This window comes from Drosophila persimilis, unplaced genomic scaffold, assembly GCF_003286085.1.
Source record: "Drosophila persimilis strain 14011-0111.01,24,50 unplaced genomic scaffold, DperRS2 tig00000191-arrow-pilon, whole genome shotgun sequence".
Classification (NCBI taxonomy): Eukaryota; Metazoa; Arthropoda; class Insecta; order Diptera; family Drosophilidae; genus Drosophila; species Drosophila persimilis.
In genome coordinates, this window is record NW_020825298.1 from 3649750 (window position 1) to 3670427 (window position 20678).

Below are 20678 nucleotides of genomic sequence, written 5' to 3' on the forward strand. Positions count from 1 at the left end.
TCCTTTTTAGCGAAATAAGACTGGCGACTGACACTATTTTTGTGTTGTTTTTTGGTTTTCATTCAGCTTATCGATAGGTGCGATAGGTGGAATGAATTTTGACCACCCTTCCCGTCCCACTCTTTCGCAATCGATTTGGATCATTTAAATCAAAACAAAACATTTGGAAATATGCGTCTGACGTTGACCCGCCTTGCCGCGCTTACGCCAAAACTGAAGGAGCTGCGCATCGTATTGGATCCAACCGGCGATGCCTCCAAAGGAGCAAGGTTCGCCATGGAATGGTTGCTCTTAAAATTACATAATTTAACAAAATAAACCAATAATTTCAGGGAATTTGTGCAGAAATTCTATCCCAATCTGAAGAGAGACAACCCCAACCTGCCAATCATGGTGCGCGAATGCGCCGGAGCCCAGCCACGGCTGTGGGCACGCTATGGTAATTATATATACTGCACCCAGAACTCCAAATGGTCATCTGTAAATACATCCTCTCCAGGTAAAGGCAAGGAAATATCCGTGTCGCTGACTAACCGGGAGGCTCCAGACATTCAAAAACAGTTGGAAGCGGTGGGCAAGTAAACGGAGACGCTTAACTAAAGGGAAACGAAACCATTTCTAGGCGATATTAAAATTCAAAATAAAAACACCCATCTCATCCACTGTCGGCACAAATTGTACTACATCTTGTTATTTTAGTCTGAAAATCTTACATACATATGTAGAGATTCTCTGGGCTACATTAAGTAAACAGGTAACAAGCTCAATCGCTAAACGGCGGCAGACCAAACTGCTCCGGCTTGAAATCCTCCAGGGACCGCAGCACTTGTGTGGCATGGGAGCATCGCTCCTCGGACAAGCGTGGATCTGGTACCATAATCACCTGCATGCCAGCACTTTCACCAGCCGTCACGCCGTTGGGCGAATCCTCAAACACCAAGCACTTGGACGGATCTGGCGTGTCACCGAACCTTCCAGCGGCCACCAAAAATATATCGGGCGCTGGTTTGCCGTTCTTCACCTCGGCGTCGGTGGAGCCGCACACCTTGTGATTGAACAAATTGAATAGTTCCTTGTGGTGTGTGGACTTCAGCTCCACCATGTCGGCTCCGGAGCTGGTGGCCAGGGCGAAAGGCACCTTATTGGCATGCAAATGACGCAAAAGGCGTGCGGCACCTGAAAGATATTACGAAACAAAATTACGATTGGTGTAATTATCGGTTTCAGGTAACATTCGAATGGGAGGGCATGCTGAGAGCGCGCAATAGATGATGAACGGGAAGCCTTTTAGAGTACTGGCGGTGCTAACCTTCCAGAAGCGGAACGTTTCCAAGACGCTTGTGGCACATATCCGAATAGCGCTTGAGGAAGTCATTCAACGAAATGGGCAAATTGCATTCGCTGATGACTATTTCGGCCGATCGCTGTTCCGTGGTGCCCATAACCCGAAACCGCGTTGCCACCGGATATGGACGGCCATAGGAGGCGGCTATTTGCTTAGTGACCTCCTCGTATATTCTCTCAGTGTCTGGAATGTTAGATACCAAAACATAGATTAGTACCTGGCATCAATTGGGCATTCCCCATTAAGGTTAGCGCATTGTCGCGTTGTTGTTTGGCATACTCCTCCCAGGTGATCGGCAGTTCGTATGTATTGACCATAAACTCAGCCACCTGCTGTGTCTGCAGACCCATTAGCTGCTCCTTAACATCGAACGTGAACGTCTTGCCATACGGATCGAGTACTTTTTGCGCGGCCTCCGTGTATAGGCGCTCGGTGTCTGGTTTGTGTAAGAGACGCTAATTCAATCACAATCACAAACGCATGCGACACTTACCCAGCAACAGGCCGTCCATGTCGAAGATGCAGTGGGTCACATTTCTCAATACCTTTTTGGCCATTTTGTCTTCCTCCAGTACGGCTCTTATGTAATGCGGTGGTTGTCAGTTAGTAAATTTGTCCAAAGAGCTGCAATAAACACACGTTAGAACGTAACTTCACTTCGATACACGTTCACATAAGATGTTCTGCCAATCTCCGCCTCTCTCTTTCACCCTTGCCAAGGTCTTTCGTCTTCTTATTACATTTAATTCGATGGTGTCCTTGACCCAAGGACGTTCCACTGCCAAAATATGATAAGCCTTGACCTACACGTAACGTTTGCTTCGATTCCTTCGTGAACAGTGTTTACTGGGGCTTAGCCCACTTAAGCCCCCTGCATTTAAAAAGGATGCTAACTAGATAATTATTCTTGTGGATTCATCCAATCCTTCAGTCCATTTCACCTTTACTTAAAATAAGACCACGAACTGCGCGAAAAATCTTCAAGACCCATAATTTTCGTGAAGAATTCACACTGGTCGACAATGGGTTAATCCCTGTCCACTTCGGAGAAAAAAATAAGTGTGACCGTGTGGCAACGCTCGTCTGCAAAAAAAAAAAACAAACACAGACGCCAATTTTTACTTATTTTCAATTTTTTCCGAAATGGGTGAACGCTACAATATCCACAGCCAGCTGGAGCATCTCCAGAGCAAGTACATCGGCACCGGGCACGCGGATACGACCAAGTTCGAGTGGCTGACCAACCAGCACCGGGACTCGCTGGCCAGCTACATGGGGCACTACGATATACTCAATTACTTCGCCATTGCGGAGAACGAGTCGAAGGCCCGGGTCCGGTTTAATCTGATGGAGCGCATGCTGCAGCCTTGTGGACCACCCCCCGAGAAGCTGGATGACTAAGCAATCATATTATAATTCATGAAAATAAATGTACAAAAATTCCCTTCTATTTGGGCGTCTATTAATATAGCCCCCATAGACATAACGCCCCACGTTGTGGTTTCTACGGCGCACTTATCGGATCAGAAGTGCTCTTGCAATTGCATTCTGGCACAAGAACTCTCGGCTGGAGCAACTGATAGTCTCGAAACCCTATTGAGGACCTTTAAGCAGGAACGCTGTGTAGTGCTCTACAAAGGTTTCTACGAATAGCAGACGTCTGGGTCTGGATCGATTGTTAAGCTCCTGCAGGTGGCAGGGGGGATAATGAGAGTGGCGAAAAAAATGTATAGCCACAGTATTATTACCTTCCAGTCCAGCAAAATCGTGGACTGGATGCACAATCAAATGCCATTCATACTAGAAACAGAGCAGTAAATGAATGACTCGTAAAAATATTATTTCTAATTGAAATAATGTGCCGTCACCAGGACCGCCGGGTGAACGCCACAAGAGCCAAGAATGTAACAAGCCCATCGAGCTGGCAGCAAGACCACCCATGAACAAGACCATGATGGCTAGGCTAGCAGTTGCAAAAATCAAAGCTGAACAGAGGGAACCCAGTGATGACGGGGAAAAAGATGGTGAAATCCTCTCTGGATCGCTCTCCTTTTGGTAGTCTTGCCAAGCGGCCGCATTTCAGAGTTATAAAAAAGGCAGCCAAGAAACGTAGCTGTGTCACGTATACTAAATTTTCATAGAAAAAGATTGTTTTTCTTTTAAATTTATTAAAAAACAAATACATTTTTGATGTTCGAATGTAATCCGTTTGCTTTTTTCTGACGAAGAGGAATCTGAAAAGAAAATGATACATTATAATGGGGAATATATCCAAGGAACATAACATCTTTGAACTACAGTTCATTTACAGTAAATCCATTTTATATATTAAAGCACTAAACGCACCTTAACTTAGGCGCTCAGCAAGCACACACCACCGGCCTTCTTGATTTTGTCTTCAGCCTTCTTTGAGAAGTACTTGGCCTTCACAATGACGGGGCGGGCGGGCAGATGACCACGACCCAGCAGCTTGTAGTAGCCCTGCAGAAAGAAATTGAACTGATATTAAAAATTGTTCTTCATGCGAATCGGTAGAGACCCCATTTGCTTGTGGCTGTGTCTTTGATCTGTAAGGCTTTCTCTACATGGTGAGAGCAATTGTACGGTCGCATTCAGTCCGCCCATCGCCTTGGGGATATCTTCATGTTCAAAGACACAGCAAACAGCAGCAAAAAAAAGAAAAAGGGTCAAGGTTTCAACTTACAAATTTCACCAAATCGATGACGGGAGCCTTTGTGCTCTTCTCCTTCTCCAGCTCGGCGAATTTCTCGGGACCGACCAGGGACCAGAGTTTGTCCAGGTTGATTTCGGGCCTGAACTTGTGCTGGCGGCGCAAGTGGAAGTTCCTCATACCGACCTTGCCGAAGTAGCCAGGATGGTATTTGTCGAAGTTGATGCGGTGGTGGTGCATGCCACCAGCGTTACCGCGACCTCCGGGATGCTTGCGGTGCTTGCCGATACGACCATGACCATGGCTGACATGACCACGCAGCTTTCTGGTCTTCTTCCGCTTGATATTTGACTACAAGTAAAAAAGTAATTCGCTTTTAATTCATGTTTTCCTGCACGTGTGACAGCTGGCACGACTGCGGCCAATGGCACGTGTGGAGGTTATGTTGCCACGCCGAAGTCGCTTTGGCCGTTTTCCTCACTTTCACATTGCACACTTTTCTTTAAACTATGTGCGGCTAAACAGCAGCACACTTAATTAATCCCAGCCATACACAGGTGTGTTTATTTTCCCTTAAATCGAATTCAAAATAACACAACGTACTCACCATCTTCAGAGTTTGGAAAAGAAGGAAATACGTGAAGTTGGCTGCGTGTAAAAAACATCGATGCATCGATAACATCAGAAATATACCGAAATATACCGCATCATTTTCAAAATATACCGTCAATATACTGACGAATTCAAGTTTATTTTACATATTCCTCGTTTTCTTTCTTCCGTTGAATATTGCCAGCTATATAGAACATTTAGCCATGCCCACTCAATTTTATACGATTGATGAATCAATTTTCTACAAGATTGGATAGTTTTTAATCCTTGCTTTTATTGTATTTATTGTAAAAACAGGGTTAAACGAAAAAGTCCAACCAAAAAAGAGTCACTATGTTGCGTGTAACCGTAGTATAGACCTTTGTATACCCTATTTTGTTAATTTTATATGAAGATGAAACGTGATTTATAATGACCTTTTCTCAAATTGATATTCTTTAGACATATTCAAGTACATTATTAGTATCTTGTATATATTTATAGCGATCCTGATACCTACTGAGCCTTGGAAGACAAACGTATTCACAATTCTATAACATCCATTTCCCCCAGGGTATGTGTGCATGGAATTAGCAACATTTGTGTATGGAATGGGACTCATTGTTGTCAACCGGTTATTACTGATTCTACCCGATTCAAATAAATACCAAAATATACGGTCTCATTTGAAAAATATACCAAGTGGTGCGCGTCAAATCGAACTTTTTTGAATGTGAGCGACAAGGATTTAAATGTTGTCAACCGGGCCTTTATCTATGCCCACACAATTTTGTACGATTGATGAATCAATTCTATACATAATTGGCCTATTCGAAATACTTGCTTTTATTGGATTTCTATATAACAGTGAAAATTAAGTGCTGTTAGGCGCACACTACCTTCGAAATCAATTTTGAAATATTTAATAAAACAGCGCTTTTTCTGGCCAACAATTTAATAACATTTTAAACTTCATCCACTAAGCGAAAGCGCTGATGCTGCTTTTCTGGAATAACGTTGAAAAACTTCTTATAGATGGTTTGGTTCTGTCGTCCGGCGTAGTTTCTCTGAACCCAGGTGTGGTCCCAATTTGGCTCGATTGTCTCGCAGGTCACGTAAACTTTCCCGTGCTCCATGGCAAACAGAGTTCCATTGCGTCCAAAGCCCACCTGATGGATAAACATTGTTTAATTTACATCGATGCTGCTGTGGTTAACCTTACATTCAAGCCCGGATGGAATCGAGTTGTCAGCTGTGTGGCCAATATTGTGCCTTCAGAGACAATGTGTCCGTCCATCACTCGCCATCCACGGTGCTTTGGTCTGGGATGTCCTTTCTTATTCCGGGTACTGCCGCCGGTCTTCTTACTGGCATTACGTATGGTGGCTACGGAAGCACTTGCAATTAGATCGCGTCAGCAGGTTGGGACTATTCAATACGTACTTATCAGAGGCTGGTCTGCTTTGAGACACTGCAGCGACAGTTTTTGCATTATAGTAAACGACATTTCGGAGTTTTTAATTCAATAAATAGCGACAGGTTTTCTTTTGTTTATGCAATTCCAACTCAAGTGTTGCCACACATCACAAACGAAAAAAATATATAAAATCCCGAATTCCAATGGATGCAAAACTATACTAGCTACACTATGCTGCTTAAATTACACAAAAATCGAGCAATTTGTCTCTTTATTTGCATCAAAATACAGAAATATTTAAGCATTGCAATATAAGTATCTTGGAATGTGCTGTTAGACGCATACAGCCAGCTGTTCATGACAAGCTGTTGATCTGATTTTTACCCTAATCCATTAGAGCAACACTCGCCGACAAAGAAAATTGTTTTCTCCGGCGTTAGAATTAAGTCTTTTGTTTATGCAATTCCAACTTAAGTGTTGCCACACATCACAAACGAAAAAAATATATAAAATATATTTAAGCATTGCAATATAAGTATCTTGGACTGCAGTGGAAAATGTGCTGTTAGACGCATACAGCCAGCTGTTCAGTTCAAGCTGTTGATGTAATTTTTACCCTAATCCATTGGAGCAACACTCGCCGACAAAGAAAATTGTTTTTTCCGGCGTTAGAATTAAGTTTAAAGTTTAAAGTTTAAAATGATGCAGTGGGGCAACATTTGTCGCATCTGCAGCAGCCCCGCAGACTATGAGATTTTTGCCAAGATACCAACGTATTTGCATGGTACCACAAATGAGTTTCTCAATTGGCAGAAGCCGATAAACATATTGCTTGAGGAGACGACGGGTTTGAAAGTACGCCTCGAATATTCCAAAAAAGTTACGAAGTCTTTCAAGTGCTGTCTCTTTTCTAGAACTCTACAGACGATGGACTGCCACGCAACATATGCGCACCATGCATTTCGTATCTAAAGCACGCCGTCACATTCCGAGAGCAGTGCATTAAGAACGCACTCAGTCTTAAGCTGGCGGCGCTCTATCAACAAAAGTCGGTGAATATATCGGAGAACAGTCAACAAGATAAGGAGAGTGCCCTGTTCACGGCCGAGGATCTGCGGTATGTGGAGCAGCGGCCTGTGCACAACCTGTTGTTGAACAACGCCGTGAAGCTGGAGGGGACAAAAGACAAAGTTCACAAGCAACTGCTCAACCAGAACGTGCCACAGCTGAGCGTCAACTCCGAACAACGAACACAGTATTTAAATTTATTATACGACAAGAATCAGCACTGTAATGCCTTCCAGAGGCAGGCAAAGCACAGTAGAGACATGGAGCTGCCGACCACCAGCGGAAACGTCAACGGCAACGGCAATGGTGTTGTCGAGGACGAGGAAGACTATGTCGCTGTCAGCTCTAGCGATGAGAACGAGGAGGCTGCCCTGCTGCGAAAGCACAAGAATTGCTACAACTATAGCGAAACGAATTTCGAGGAAGACGATCCCATGGAGCAGGACCAGTTGCGCGACATTAAGGTCACTATTCCAGAGCCCATGTGGAAGGAGCGCAAATGCCCTGCATGCCTTAAGCGGTTCATGTTCGAGGACTCCCACCAGACGCATCTGGACAACTGCGTTGAGTATCAGTTCATCACATTTGTGACCGAGACGACTAAGTTGCTAGATATAAGAAAACAGAAGATGGTCTCGCCCCACGAGTTCATCAGGCGCATGATCTTTGCATTGCACAAAACCTGCACTTGGCTGCAGGAACATTCCATTGACACTCTGCTGGCCGAAAAACTGAACCAAGTGAAGGTCTCAAATGGTGAGAAAACGGCCGAAGCACCCACGGTAGAGTTAGAGGTGAAACTTGACGATATGTTCGTCTATGTTAGTGGTACGACAACGCCTATTACGGCGGAGAACAATGTCCTATATGCGATTGCCCGCTCGGAGAGTACGAATTCTCAGTGTAAGCCAAAAGCGATTGAGCGCACCGAGAGTACTAATTCTGCGATTACTGATTCCCCAAGAGCCTCGCTGGCAGGGGTGAAGAAACCCATTCCCATTCGCGTGAAACCCGCAAATAGTTCGATCGGAATGGGTCTTCGACCATCGCCGCAGCAGAGTCTGCGACCCTCGCCCCCGCAGCCCAATGGGAAAAAGCGCAGGGAGCCTCTCGGCTTGGGACTTCGGCCTCCAGCGCAGCAGCAGCCAGACGGCGACAAGCACATGGAAAGGGTGTCGTTTCTGGAAAAGCTGCAGCGTGCTGCAGTCACACCCGGTTCAGCCACTCCTCCTGCTCAGGCGGCCCCTCCATCATTCTCGGCTCGCTGCGGGCAGTGCAATTTACCCTTTGACTCTGTCTCCGACTTGGAGATTCACAATAGCAACTATCATAACAGCCAAAACGAGAATGAACCTACTATTAACTCAGACGACGATGCCCAGAGGCGTCGTATAATTGCCCTTTTCGAAGATGATATATAAGTTTTCCAAGTTTATATCGTGATATCCCCATAGTTTTGTTTTTTTCCAAAGATTTCATAAGTTTAAAGTGTTTATGTTCGAGATTCCAAACGTATTCTTAGCTTTAAGGTGTATTCATGTTGTTTTTAAATCCATCTGCAATATTTATATTTATTTCATAAGCCTATTTAGTTTTTTGTAACAAACTCTCATATAAAGTACGCAAGACCAGGGCTTGGAACTAATGGAAATTAATCTAATCCTCAGACCAATAAAGAGATACCCAAGACTTAACCGAAACTACTTATGCGTACACTTTTAATTGTTCCAACAATAAATTGCTGTCCACAATGTTTAGACTTAGGAAATTCTTAAGCAATCGCATCAAGTCATATCTAAGATTGGAATCTTGTAGAGCAAACAGCCGGTTTAGGGCATTGACAAAGTTCTCGGGCTCCGCCAAGCACCCGAGCAGCTTTGGGTCCCCCTTGGCCAACAGGTTGGCCATCACTCGGACACCATAGTAGATGCGCATGCTGCCGCCGGCGTATGAGTCCCAATCGGTTTTTAAATTGCCAACAAAGAAGTTGACCAGACTTTCAGCTTGCTGCACGGAAAGATCTTCTTCTGAGCAGACGATATTCAGTTGATATATAATATACATATAATAATCGCTGCCTGGATCTGTTGGGAGCTTCTCATGCAGGTGCTCGACAATGTACCTGCGATCGACGGCGCTCACAGTGCAGGCTGCGTGGGTGGCAATCAGGTACAAGCAAATGCCAGCGTCATCCTGGAATCTGTTCAAGTCATCGGTGGGCGCTGTGTAGAGTTTCCACAATTTGGGGACTATCTGCATTTGCAGCAGTGTTTTGGCTGCCTTCTCGCAAGTGGCCAACATGTTGGCCAGTGTCCAAAGACAGCTTCGTTTTAGCCGCTCCTCCTTTCCATCCAAATATGTTACCAAATAGCTGCCCGCCAACGCTGTGATCTTCTCCGACACGTGACCATCGCCCAGCGACAGGTTGCAGAAGCATTCGGCGGCATCGATTTGACGCTGCATGTTTGTACCTGAAACGCATAATCTATATAAACTCTGGGAATAGTTGGGTGGGGGGGATCGATTTATAAATACCACTTAGTTCCTTAACAAGCACCTGTATGGCTCCCTGGATCCCAGAGAATGTATTGATATTCTCGTTTCCCTGTAGGAAGGCATGGCTCAGCCGGTACATATCCTCCGATGTGGCATGCTTACGTCTCTTGATCCTTGCAGCCAGTCCACAGACATCCTTTGCACTCAGATTCTCCAGCTCGCTAATCTCTCTCTTGATCTGCCCCAAGCCGAAGCGTAAGGCATCCGTTGCATTCGTACGAAATATCTGGCGTTGCTCTTTGGCATAGCTGCGGATCTTAAGCCGAAGCACGGAATCCTCGTTTCGAATGGTTGTCTGCGAGTCCATTTTTTTGGTTTTTCTTTCTGTCTAAAATTTGAAATTCACAACAAAATTAAACAACAGCTGTTTCGATAAAATCCAGAAATATACAGACGGAATCCAAGTTCTATTATACATATTTCTCGTTTTTGATATTCCGTCGATTATTACTAGCTAGATTGGACCTTCCGGCCTGCCCACATAATTTTATACGATTAAAGAATAAATTCTCAACTTGACTGGCTTATTTTAAACACTTGCTTTTATTGGATTTTGCGTAAAAAGAGGTTTTAGCGAAATAAGTCAAACAAAAAACAAATAGCGAAATAGGTCAATCAAAACAAACGAAAAAGGAAATACGTTCATATTGCTCAATTTTGATATTCCATTGAATAATGCTGACTAACTAAATCTCTCAGCAATGCCCACATAGTTTTATCCCATTGATGAATACATTTTCTACAAGATTGGATGGTTTTTAATGCTTGCTTTTATTGTATTTATTGTAAAAAAAGGTTTAAACGAAAAAGTCCAACAAAAAAAGAGTCACTATGTTGCGTGTAGGCCTTTGTATACCCTATTTTGTTAATTTTATATGTAGATGAAACTTGATTTATAAAGACCTTTTCTCAAATTGATATTCTTTAGACATATTCAAGTACATTATTAGTATCTTGTATATATTTATAGCGATCCAGATACCTACTGAGCCTTGGAAGACAAACGTATTTACAATTCTATAACATCCATTTCCCCCAGGGTATGTGCATGGAATTAGCAACATTTGTGTATGGAATGGGACTCATTGTTGCAAAAGCGAACTGCGGCGTAGCAATTGCAACATCTGTGTCGCGCCTTACAGCACATTTTTCATACATGTGTGTTCGCACATAACAGCATAACATGGTAACAATTGGCGCCAAAGGCTCCTTTTCAGTTTCAAATTCAAACAATATATATATGTGGAGGCGATACATTCTCCATAAATTAACGCAGTTTTTGTAGTATAAAAATATAATTATGTAAGTTCAATTCATCATTCTCGACTAGACTAACCCACCAAGAGCTCTTGGTGGATTAGTCAACAATAAAGTTATACAAATATTCCACCAGATACGGTGGGCTGGTGTGACCCCCCCACGAAGGGTTAAACTCCTGCAGCCGATCAGCTGGTTGCAGTTCGGTTTTTTTTTTTTTCGTGAAATGTGTTGGTGTCGGTCAGTGCGCGGGATTTTTCGTTAAATTGCTTGAAATACTAATCAATAACAAACAATTCATGAAGGACAACACAAGGAACATAAGAAGGTTCGATTTGGACTATGGTTTTCGTGTTTTAAGTAAGTTTTCCGTAGAATAAAAGTCAGGGAAAGCGAAGCCCTAAGCTTATGTATGTGTGTGCCGGCTTCAACAGGTGTATATGTGTGTGTGCGTCTGTCGAGCGTTCAGTGGCTCTGGCGGCGTGTACGAAAAAAATTTAATTGTGGCACGCCCAGTGAAGCACTGCAACGATCGCACGGTTGGACTTGCATCGCCTTGGCATAAATGTTCGGCCTCTTGTCCACTGTATCACGTTGGGCGTAGCTTGACTCACAAACCCACACACACACACACTCATGAACGGACCCACGGACAAAATTTGCCTTGTCTCAAGAAAAAAGCAAAGCCTCTTCAGGAAATTCACTGGCCCGGGCTGGCTGTATTCCGGGCCTGGCTATGGGGAAAATGGACTGCGTTAAGCCCTATTTGAATGGACCGCCTCATTCCTGACACTAACATTTCAAATTTCGATCACTAACTCTCACAAACACTATGACATATTTAACTTAGTCGATTTCTTATTTTTTTTTTCACTTATATTTATCCTTATATCCCCAGTAATGGATCCTGGCTCCCCCTAATATCATCATGCACCATGGAGCATCTCTGGAATTCCCATGGATATCGTTCAGGTGGGACTGGAACACGTTATATATTTGATGGTAAGAGTTTTTACATGAAAAATATATTTTTTAAGCGACAAAACGCACTTCTCTGTAAACAATTCTGAATATGAACGAAGTGTTTAGTTTATTTCACACTTTACTGGGAACTTTCGCTAGATAAATATTTCTTAATTAACATAACCAACCTTTTGGGGTTCGAACTCACATAATTCCAACGCCTTCACGCGATGTTTGTAGCTCAATTCGTACTTTGTTTTGCACATCTCTTTCGCTGGAATCTGGAAATGTTCTTTCTGTCCAAGGAATAGTTAAATTTATTCAACATATACACGTGCTACCCTGATTTTTACACCCAAAAGCCCATAAGAAAGTGTTGTTCAAACATAAAAAAACTTTGTAAGTTAAGAGCACAATTCAATGTACTCTCCGAAAGAAATTTGTATATTTTATTAAACGTTCAGTCGTGTTCTTTATGTGGCGTATCAGGCACATGAGTCATACCGGATCAAAAGGGTAAGGAAGTCATCCGACCAATGTCCATCTGCTACACTTTCCACGATGAAATGATTTCAATGAACTTTCTACTAGAATACCAAAAAATACTCCAGATTCCGAACTTAACTATTTACTAAGATAAAATAACAGAACGAGTGAATGCCAGAGCGGTTTTCGCTTTCCGCCTTTTCACAGGAATTTCTCCGTAATCGATTCCGTTTCACCTGTCCGGTATTCCCTTTCGCCTCTGCCCAGTTTTCATTATCTTTTGCCGAGTTGTTATTGCCTTGGCATCTTAACAACCTTATCCCAACTCATCCACATACACATCCACCCTCCTGGAGCACTCAAGTGCAACTTTACTTTTAAGTGTACGAGCGACAAACTTTATGGAATGGAGAAGCAAAAACTTTCGTTCCCTCAGTATCCTCCTCGGCTTCTGCGGAGTGTTTATTATTAAAAAATTTGTTGCCATTTTCTGCCCTCAGGAAACTTTGGCTCCAGGGTTTATGACCAAATTGCGTGCACACGTGTACAACACCAGCAGCAGCGGCAGCGGCAGCCGGATGGCCAGTGAGGGCCAAAGGGTGTGTCCGGGTGGGTGTTTGGGTGTTTGGGGAGTGCAGCATCCGTGACCGAGAGAGTGTCGGAGTCCATGAAAGGCGATTAGGGTCAACTGGCTTTGGTTAGTTGGGCAGAAGGCAGAACCCGAAAAGAAAAACCCCTAGACCACCTGTTGGCTTATCGTTTTGATGGCTCTCTCTCAAAAGTTTTTGGCAATTAGTTTCATCGTTTTTTCTTTCAGTGTTACGGGGGTTACTGTACTTTAAGTTGAGGTACATCTTGTTCTGGATAAAGCGGTGGTAGCTCTCAGACATAACCTTTTCGGCTTGGAATATAAACGTTGGGACATCAGGGAATATCCCGCGTCATTCAGCAGTGCCCCTCGGTTGGTCTTGGACCACTTGAAGGTGCTGCTTTCCTAATATGTAAAAGGATATGGGAATTACTCTCTGTTCTGTGGAGACTATATGATTATGTGATAAAACACCTTTTATCATTTGCAAAGGGTATACATGGCTTCATATCTTTGAAGCACAGCATCCTTGTTTATTCTGATGTATTTTTTTTTGTTGCTTTTTCACATTAATGCAGTTTGACTAACTATAAAGTAACACAAAAACAATTAAGCTTAGTGCTAAAGTTAGACAGGAAGAAGCGTTGGCGCTTGACTGGGTTAAGTTCTTGGCATAGTTTTGCTGTATGCTTTAGCAGGGAGACGATAGAAAGCGGAAGAGTACGAAGGGCAGAGGGGTAGAGGGGCAAACGAGCAGAGTACTCAAAGCGTCACCGAAATCCCCATAAAAAGTAAGACTAATATAACACAAGAGTCGACCTAGAGCTAAGGCAGTGGTAAGGCTTAAATGCTAAACATAATCATTGTCCAAGTTTGAAGATCGTTGAGGTCGTTGGTCGTGGCCCGTTGGCTGCATTTTGAGTTCAGTTGAAGTGTGGTTGTTGTTTTTGTGGGTTGGTGTCCCCACCAGGTTCTACCAGGCATTGTGCCGGCTGTTGCTGCTGCTGAGGCGTTCGGCGCTGCCAGAGCGCAGTTCCTCGCTATCGCGACGTAGCAGCAGATCCTCCCGACGAGTGTCCTCGCGACGAGTCTCCTCTCGACGAGTCTCCTCTCGACGGATCTCCTCTCGGCGGTTCTCCTCTCGGCGGTTCTCTTCGCGACGATTCTCCTCCCGACGACTGTCCCTGTCCTCGCGACCATCCAGTCTCTCCAGCTGCCAGAGATCGTTGTTCAGGAGACGGCGACCATTGGACCAGCTCAAAGCCGCTCCAGCACGACCCCCGTTCCCGTTGAGGCGCGTGGATATCAATCCATTCAGATTCGAGTCCAGCAGCAGGGGCGAACCACTGATCAACTGAGCCTGGACAGAGGCACTGGCGGGTTGGGCGAGGATCAGCTGCGGCTGCGAGGTGCGTTCAATGGTGAGGCGGGCGCTGGGCAACTGCCGCCAGGCGTCCAGATCGCGTTCACGGGTCAGCAGAGTGGTGCGGGACGAAGAAGAGGATGAGGATGAGGATGGCAGGCGGGAGAGCAGTGTGGGTGGATGCGATACGACGGTGGCTTGGACGCTCTGGCCGAGCAGTTGGCTGGCGCTGGGCAGGCTCTGGGCCAGGAGCAGGGTCTGCTGGTCTCCGCTGAGACGCTCGAGGAGTCGCTGGCTCTGACGACGCTCCTGCTGCTGACGACGCTCCTGATCCCGCTCGCGCTGCTCCCGCTCCCTTAGCTCACGTTCCCTCAAGTCCCGATCCCTAAGCTCACGTTCTCTCAGTTCCCGTTCCCGCTGCTCCCTTTCGCGCTGCTCCTGCTCCCGCTGCTCGCGTTCTCGCTGCTCCTGGAGGCGCTGGATATCGCGGAGCTGTTGCTCCTGCTGCTGGCGCTGCTGTTCCTGCTGCTGGCGCTGCTGTTCCTGCTGCTGGCGGAGCTGTGCCGTCTGTTGGACCTGCTGCTGGAACTGCTCCATCAGCTGCTGGGCCTGGACTCGGGCCTGGTTCTCGGAATCGCGACGGCTCTGGGCCTCCAGCTGCAGTTGGCTGGCCTGCTGGGCCTCGGCCAGGCTCTGGGCCTCGGCAATCGCTTGGGCGGTCAGCCGCGACTGCAGCTCCTCGATGCTGCTGTACCGGGAGGAGGACGAGGAGGCGCTGCTGATCCTCTGCTGCTGGTGCTCATCCACACGCTGATTCGAAACGATGGCATTGAAGCCGCTGGCATCATCGGCCGTGTACTCCACAATGCGTCGCGTGCCGTCGGGCTCGATCAGGGAGTACTGCCCCTTGACCAGATCCCCATCCCGCTTCTCCTCCTGCCGCTTATCGTCGCCGGTCAAGGTGTCGCGCACATCGTAGGCAAAGCTGTACTGCGGACGACTGTCGTAGTCCTCGCTGGAGTTGGGCGTAATGGTGGTGGCATCGTCGTCGTCCTCGCTGTTCCCATCGTTGCCGTTGAGATCCCCGCGGAGCTGCTGCTGCAGGCTTGAGGAGGATTTGCTCAGCTGGCTCAGGGCCGATTCCAGGGGTCGCAGGTACGAAGCATGGGCCACATTGCAGGTCAGCAGGCTCAGGCAGAGCAACAAGTAGGTCTGAAATCAGATAAATGAACGTCCAATAAATCATTCGATGACAGCATCAATTGGCTATTGAATTTGCGGCTTGCCTTCCCTTTTATTTGGCCATAAATTTGACGTGTCTAAAAGCGTTTTACAACAAGATATCCCTTATTTTGTATGCGAATATTCGTTCTTCTAAACTTTGGGACCTGTTCTTGCAGAATTGTCCTAAAAGCTATCCCTAGTTGAAACGATATTTGGAAGGTTTTATTTCTATTTCGCAGATTTTCAAAGGGCATTTACACTTCTTTCTTTCTTTGTTGGCCCATTCTAAATTGGCCCAATACGCTTTTGGCTTTTATCGTTTTGTACTTTTGATTATCCTGATTTATGGGCTATGGGCCCTTGTGGCCAAAAGCTTTTAACATGACACCACAACACAAAACACGGAGCACAGAACACAGAATCCTGTCGGTGGAAATTTATGGGCGATGGAAAACTTACCCGTTTCATGGCTGCTGACTGGTTGGACGGTCGGTACTTGGCAATTTGTTTAGCTGGTGCTGCTTCGGTTTGGCCTGCTGGCTGGTCTGCTATACGACTGATGGCCGTCCATCAGCCATCGGTCGTTTTATATCATCTAAAAAAACTATAACCCGAAAACACTTGATATGCAGCAGCTTTCAAATTTGTTTAGTTAAGGTTACAAATGACCTTCCCCAGAAACAGATACGCGTACGCTCTTCGTACCTGGCATTCACTTTTCAAGCTGCACAAATTGTCACCCACTAGCCCCCAAAACAACAGTGAAAGAGAAAGATATATACACTGGAGGAGGAAGTGGCCAGGGAGTAGGAGAGCAGCTGATGAAAATGGCAGACGGAAATTGGAAATTGGTTTGGGCCTGGTCCAGTCTCTCATTGACCGAATCGCCCAGTTGTTGTTGGTCTAATGAATTTTGAAATTTTTCCGCAACTGCAGCTCCAATTGCAGCAAAACGGTCCGGTGCCATCCAGCATAGAGCATAGAGCATCGAGCATGGAGCATGGAGCATACAGCAGTCCATGGACAAAGGGGAAATACGATATCTGGCTGGTGGCAACAAGAGGCGGCCGGCCGGAACGGTAACTTTAATGGACTTCCACTGTAACCAGAGCACGCTTTATCGATTAGTCGGAGATTCATTATACGACAGGTTTTTCATCATTGTTACGGCCCGAGCCCCGACACATTTGTTTGTTGCACATCTCTCTGGAGATACTAGAAAGTGCAGGGCGGAAGCTGATTGCGGATTGTGGGGCTTACGGAAGATTGATTAAGCGAATGGATATTGTTTCTCAATCAGAAGGGGAACAATTTTGAGGCCCAGGCTTTTGATTGTAGGAATGCATTCGGGGGGAGGGGGGCTGGTATAAGTTTGAAGGAAAGTCTTTTGCTGTTGCAAAATTCTGGTTTATGCCAACTGGGAGAAGGACTCCTTCCCTCCTTCACAGAAGGATCTCCTTCTGCCAAAGATCTCTAGGGCAAGTTCTCGCCTGGACCTCCAGAAAACCTCTAAGAACAACATTTTTTACAAATTTAGAGACGATCGGGACAGCGGACAGAACTAAACCGGAAAATCCCCCCTCGCTTGTGCGAGATTTATTAATAGAGACCCAACGGGGTTTAAGGATGTGACACTGGCTAAAGCGAAGCGTACAAACTTTATCAGCTGTGAAAACAAAAGCCAACACATCCCAGCCAGTGGCAGAGGCAACGAAAACATCGGCCAACACCATTGTGTCGGTGCGTATACCCGTGAAAACAAGGAGAATTCATCTAAAGAGGGGCCCAAACAATGGGAAGAGCAAAAATAACAAGGGCTGAAGCGGAGGCGCAATGAAAAACAAAACAAACAGTGGGAAGGCGTTAGGCGTCGACTGGGATGTACCCTGTAATCGAATTTGGAAAAATACATTGAAAAAGAGAGGAGAACAGGCGGCACAGCAATACTACAGAAAAACAAAGAACCATGATGATTATACGAGTATAGGCATTTCCGCTAAATCTTCCATAATTTTCATAGATTTTTGTGAGGATTTCTTTTTCTAAATTTATTAAAAGGTAAAATGTAACCAATGGACATATAATTTCATTAATTTTGACGGGATAACCTATTAAAATATTTCTAAGCTTTTATTACCTCGGAATTCGTTAAGGAATGCCAGGAACGTCCTCTGCGGATTTATAAAAAAAACCGGAAAGGTTTTGGTATTTAATAACTTGCAAAATGGAAACTCAATATTTTCTTTATTTTTACGAAAGTATTGTGTACAGATAGTCCTTTCACAAGTCGCAGAATTTTGAAGTTTTTTACCCCAACCTTCAAATCCACTTCTGTTTTTTGTACCATAACATCGAGTCGTGTTTTAGCGTATATCTTTTAAACCTTGCGTTTGATTAGTGTCGTTTTTTGGGTAAATATAGGACTATCCAATTACTATTTAATAAGGAAATTAATTTTTGAAAATTTAACTTTTTTCTTTATTTTTTTTTTGTGATGCTAGAATGGAAATACCCATATTCTCTGTCACTTTACTCTAGCGGGGTATGGCAAGAAAACTGGCTGCAAAGGAAAAAATTGTCATGCATGACTGAAATACAAGAAGAGGCCGAAAGAAGAACATAAGCAAAAAACCACCCACCCCCACACACACACACGCACACACACACACACACCCAGAGGGGCCGAGCTTTTCTGTTATTCATGCCGTGAAGCATAGTTTTAGGCGCCGCGCGGCACCTCTCGTTCGGGTGTCCGTCCGCCCGAATACGGTAACATGTGTATCCTGCCCTGCCCCATACCATACCCCATTGCTGGACACTTTTTCCTGCCCCAATTCGCCGGCCGTGTGTTTGTCTTTGAAGCGCGTTTTCCGCTTGTTTTTGCCATGTTTGGCATTTGGGATCCGGGGATGAGCTGTGGGCAAAAAGCGGGGTAAATTGAATGGCCAGCAGTCGGCAGTCGGCATCAGTCCCTGTTGTAATTGAGTTGGCTGCACAGAATGGGAATATAGGAATATAGTTTGGCCAATTCTGTCATGCACTGCACTGCGGAATAGTACATGGAGAAAATCCCTCGCCCGGGACGTTTTCCGGGCTAATTAATCATTTCTCACTTTTGTTGCCGGGCCACATGTTTTTTGAACAATTTTCCACAATTTTCCAACTCACAAATAATCAATTTCAATTGCCCATTGCCCATTGCAAGTGCAATTAAGTTTCTTGTTTTCCCTAATGGAGTTTTTATTTGTATAATTATATAATAATTTACAAAATCTAAAATGAAGGGAGTGTGTGGGTTTCTATGAGGGTTTGTGCCTGTGGATCATAGGATTTATTTATTAATATTTTTTAAATTTTATTTTGGGCTTCAAACCAGAGAAAACGGCCCCTACCTTTTACCTTTTTGTATATATTTTATTATATATTATTATTCTTTTAAAAGAAAGAAAGATCAAGATCTATATAGATCTCAGCTATAGTGACTTTATGGAAGCAAAATTTCAGCACAAAGTACCCAAAATCTGGTATATATCTCATTTAGAAAGGGTATTTTACCTCTGCCATATTTTTTCCGGGCATTAATTTATTTGTTTTTGCTTGGGTTTTGTTTTAATTGCAATTACAAGCACACTTTTAAATAAATGATGACAATTAAAACGCAGCTGCAATTAACATTCATTGAAATGTAGAGCCTATCAAATCTATACAAATATTATGATGGGATATCTCTTTCCCAAATAAAATCCTAAGCACAACCTCTATTAAAATATTTAGGTTTCTGTTGATTTCTGTTGATTTTTGTGGAATTTGTTCCCTGCAACAAAACAGATTCCAAATGCAATGGAAATTGTGATTGCATGGCTGGGCTGCCTGCCGCTGGGCATTGCTGCAACCAGAATCCTGTTATGTTCTGGTCAAAAGTGGTGGCAATTCCATCTGCGGCGACCAGGCGGATGCCTCTCCATGTCACCAATGTCAGGAGTCGAAGTGGGGATCGCTTGGGGATTTTTGGACAGACCGAAAATAGAGCGCACTCTTGGCCTGGCTGAGAGTGTTTCAATTTATTTTTCATATTTTTGTTTAACCGCTTTTTGTTTTACTTTCCCATCGCTGCAGTGTGGGGGGGGAGGGGGGCTCAAATTCCCCCAGCACACACAGCAGAATGCCAAAAGTTAAAATAAACAGCAATAGACAGCAAAAACGCAGGAGGATAGAGCCAGGAGCCAGGACAACAGGCAGGAAGGCAGGAAACACTTGAAAAAAGTATGCCAACAATATTTCTGCCATCTCGCTGGCTCTCTCACTCTCACTCGCCCTCTCTCTCTTTCTATCTATCTATCGCTGTGTGCTTTTGTGCTATTGAAAAGGAAATGAATGGCAGGCAGAAAAAGTTAAATCACCTCCAGCAATTGGGCTCTGACTGTGGCTCTGTGGAATGGTGGAACGGGGGTTGGGGGGGGGGGGACTGGTGGCTGTGTGGCACACCAGCAGCCGCTGCTCTACGGCTCCCTCGGGTGGCGTATGCGCAATATTCGCGCATCGGCCCCTAAGCTGCGGCCTGAGCCCTGGAATTTGTCGCATTTTCTTGGCCTACACTTTCCTAGAGTATAACGACTTCGATCCCAACTTTGGAGAGCTTCGAAGGAACAAGTTTCAATATCTTTTTGATGGGAATCAATATGGAAACTTAGACCCTTCTTTTCCAAAGAAAGGGTAACAAATCCTTCGGTTATTGGGTTCCAGCTTTCCATTTCTTATGTTCTTGCTTGATTTTATTTGGTTTTTTGTTTTTTGTCTTGTCGATTTTCTATTTTCTATTTGCTGTGGGAAATTGCTTTCAATAATGACGGAAAAGTGTTGTGCTGGTGGGACACGGGCTTAATGGCTGCTGCGTCGCTCTGGAGATGTTCGCACTTATCCTTCAGTCGCTCCTTCATTCAGGCAATTGGAATGCACTCATCGTTGTGTTGGGCATCAATAAATTGCCACGTTGCGGTGCGAATCCTGGCGTGTCCTTGGCCACACACACACACGCACACAAACACACCTCATGTGCATGTCCGGCAGCGCCTTCCTGCCTTCCAGCCTTCCTGGCTACTTATGCAGTCCGTTGTGTCCGCGTGCAATGCCAACGGCAGGCTCATCGTC

General features: G+C 44.9%; 8 protein-coding genes across 10 annotated transcripts; 3 read left to right on the forward strand and 5 right to left on the reverse strand.

Moving 5' to 3' along the window:
* Nucleotides 1-127: 127 nt before the first annotated feature.
* On the forward strand, nucleotides 128-676 carry LOC6595513 (NADH dehydrogenase [ubiquinone] 1 alpha subcomplex subunit 2). The gene is made up of 3 exons (XM_002020582.2): nucleotides 128-269; nucleotides 333-439; nucleotides 500-676. The coding sequence occupies exons 1-3, from the start codon at nucleotides 172-174 to the stop codon at nucleotides 580-582; spliced, it is 288 nt and encodes a 95-aa protein (XP_002020618.1). The 5' UTR covers nucleotides 128-171; the 3' UTR covers nucleotides 583-676.
* Nucleotides 659-2211, reverse strand: LOC6595512 (probable pseudouridine-5'-phosphatase). 3 transcript variants are annotated; one of them, XM_026988179.1, is made up of 4 exons: nucleotides 2153-2211; nucleotides 1839-1969; nucleotides 1563-1781; nucleotides 659-1176 (listed from the first exon to the last, which is right to left on the reverse strand). In XM_026988179.1, exons 2-4 carry the CDS (start codon nucleotides 1900-1902, stop codon nucleotides 764-766), a joined length of 696 nt encoding a protein of 231 aa, XP_026843980.1. In that variant the 5' UTR covers nucleotides 1903-1969; nucleotides 2153-2211; the 3' UTR covers nucleotides 659-763. The 3 variants fall into 3 exon arrangements, with proteins under 3 accessions (XP_026843980.1, XP_026843979.1, XP_026843978.1); XM_026988178.1 differs by lacking the exon at nucleotides 1563-1781 and adding an exon at nucleotides 1310-1528 and having other exon boundaries at nucleotides 2086-2153; XM_026988177.1 differs by having other exon boundaries at nucleotides 2086-2153.
* Nucleotides 2212-2448: 237 nt separating this feature from the next.
* On the forward strand, nucleotides 2449-2795 carry LOC6595719 (splicing factor 3B subunit 5). Its single transcript, XM_002020580.2, has one exon. The coding sequence runs from the start codon at nucleotides 2489-2491 to the stop codon at nucleotides 2744-2746; it is 258 nt and encodes an 85-aa protein (XP_002020616.1). The 5' UTR covers nucleotides 2449-2488; the 3' UTR covers nucleotides 2747-2795.
* Nucleotides 2796-3493: 698 nt separating this feature from the next.
* LOC6595510 (60S ribosomal protein L27a) lies at nucleotides 3494-4689 on the reverse strand. The gene is made up of 4 exons (XM_002020579.2): nucleotides 4624-4689; nucleotides 4050-4367; nucleotides 3692-3826; nucleotides 3494-3579 (listed from the first exon to the last, which is right to left on the reverse strand). Exons 1-3 carry the CDS (start codon nucleotides 4687-4689, stop codon nucleotides 3698-3700), a joined length of 513 nt encoding a protein of 170 aa, XP_002020615.2. The 3' UTR covers nucleotides 3494-3579; nucleotides 3692-3697.
* An 855-nt stretch (nucleotides 4690-5544) lies between these two features.
* On the reverse strand, nucleotides 5545-6136 carry LOC6595509 (50S ribosomal protein L27). Its single transcript, XM_002020578.2, has 3 exons — nucleotides 6051-6136; nucleotides 5830-5993; nucleotides 5545-5776 (listed from the first exon to the last, which is right to left on the reverse strand). Exons 1-3 carry the CDS (start codon nucleotides 6112-6114, stop codon nucleotides 5573-5575), a joined length of 432 nt encoding a protein of 143 aa, XP_002020614.2. The 5' UTR covers nucleotides 6115-6136; the 3' UTR covers nucleotides 5545-5572.
* Nucleotides 6137-6675: 539 nt separating this feature from the next.
* Nucleotides 6676-8792, forward strand: LOC6595508. The gene is made up of 2 exons (XM_002020577.2): nucleotides 6676-6879; nucleotides 6939-8792. Exons 1-2 carry the CDS (start codon nucleotides 6724-6726, stop codon nucleotides 8511-8513), a joined length of 1731 nt encoding a protein of 576 aa, XP_002020613.1. The 5' UTR covers nucleotides 6676-6723; the 3' UTR covers nucleotides 8514-8792.
* Nucleotides 8782-9958, reverse strand: LOC6595507. The gene is made up of 2 exons (XM_002020576.2): nucleotides 9628-9958; nucleotides 8782-9563 (listed from the first exon to the last, which is right to left on the reverse strand). The coding sequence occupies exons 1-2, from the start codon at nucleotides 9953-9955 to the stop codon at nucleotides 8797-8799; spliced, it is 1095 nt and encodes a 364-aa protein (XP_002020612.1). The 5' UTR covers nucleotides 9956-9958; the 3' UTR covers nucleotides 8782-8796.
* A 3508-nt stretch (nucleotides 9959-13466) lies between these two features.
* LOC6595506 (trichohyalin) lies at nucleotides 13467-16057 on the reverse strand. Its single transcript, XM_002020575.2, has 2 exons — nucleotides 15990-16057; nucleotides 13467-15518 (listed from the first exon to the last, which is right to left on the reverse strand). The coding sequence occupies exons 1-2, from the start codon at nucleotides 15996-15998 to the stop codon at nucleotides 13917-13919; spliced, it is 1611 nt and encodes a 536-aa protein (XP_002020611.1). The 5' UTR covers nucleotides 15999-16057; the 3' UTR covers nucleotides 13467-13916.
* Between the last annotated feature and the right edge of the window lie 4621 nt (nucleotides 16058-20678).

Excerpts from the sequence above, each read along its gene's own strand:
- LOC6595719 (XM_002020580.2), top strand. The coding sequence starts at position 2,489 with ATGGGTGAACGCTACAATATCCACAGCCAGCTGGAGCATCTCCAGAGC.
- LOC6595510 (XM_002020579.2), bottom strand. The coding sequence starts at position 4,689 with ATGCATCGATGTTTTTTACACGCAGCCAACTTCACGTATTTCCTTCTT. Across the intron at positions 4,368-4,623 it reads TTTTCCAAACTCTGAAGATG|TCAAATATCAAGCGGAAGAA; the intron begins GTGAGTACGTTG and ends TTTTACTTGTAG. Across the intron at positions 3,827-4,049 it reads TCATCGATTTGGTGAAATTT|GGCTACTACAAGCTGCTGGG; the intron begins GTAAGTTGAAAC and ends TTCTTTCTGCAG.
- LOC6595509 (XM_002020578.2), bottom strand. The coding sequence starts at position 6,114 with ATGTCGTTTACTATAATGCAAAAACTGTCGCTGCAGTGTCTCAAAGCA. Across the intron at positions 5,994-6,050 it reads AGCAGACCAGCCTCTGATAA|CCACCATACGTAATGCCAGT; the intron begins GTACGTATTGAA and ends GTGCTTCCGTAG. Across the intron at positions 5,777-5,829 it reads GATTCCATCCGGGCTTGAAT|GTGGGCTTTGGACGCAATGG; the intron begins GTAAGGTTAACC and ends TTTATCCATCAG.
- LOC6595513 (XM_002020582.2), top strand. The coding sequence starts at position 172 with ATGCGTCTGACGTTGACCCGCCTTGCCGCGCTTACGCCAAAACTGAAG. Across the intron at positions 270-332 it reads GATGCCTCCAAAGGAGCAAG|GGAATTTGTGCAGAAATTCT; the intron begins GTTCGCCATGGA and ends CAATAATTTCAG. Across the intron at positions 440-499 it reads ACGGCTGTGGGCACGCTATG|GTAAAGGCAAGGAAATATCC; the intron begins GTAATTATATAT and ends CATCCTCTCCAG.
- LOC6595512 (XM_026988179.1), bottom strand. The coding sequence starts at position 1,902 with ATGGCCAAAAAGGTATTGAGAAATGTGACCCACTGCATCTTCGACATG. Across the intron at positions 1,782-1,838 it reads CATGGACGGCCTGTTGCTGG|ACACCGAGCGCCTATACACG; the intron begins GTAAGTGTCGCA and ends TACACAAACCAG. Across the intron at positions 1,177-1,562 it reads GAATGCCCAATTGATGCCAG|GTGCCGCACGCCTTTTGCGT; the intron begins GTACTAATCTAT and ends AATATCTTTCAG.
- LOC6595508 (XM_002020577.2), top strand. The coding sequence starts at position 6,724 with ATGATGCAGTGGGGCAACATTTGTCGCATCTGCAGCAGCCCCGCAGAC. Across the intron at positions 6,880-6,938 it reads AGGAGACGACGGGTTTGAAA|AACTCTACAGACGATGGACT; the intron begins GTACGCCTCGAA and ends TCTCTTTTCTAG.
- LOC6595507 (XM_002020576.2), bottom strand. The coding sequence starts at position 9,955 with ATGGACTCGCAGACAACCATTCGAAACGAGGATTCCGTGCTTCGGCTT. Across the intron at positions 9,564-9,627 it reads GCTTGTTAAGGAACTAAGTG|GTACAAACATGCAGCGTCAA; the intron begins GTATTTATAAAT and ends TATGCGTTTCAG.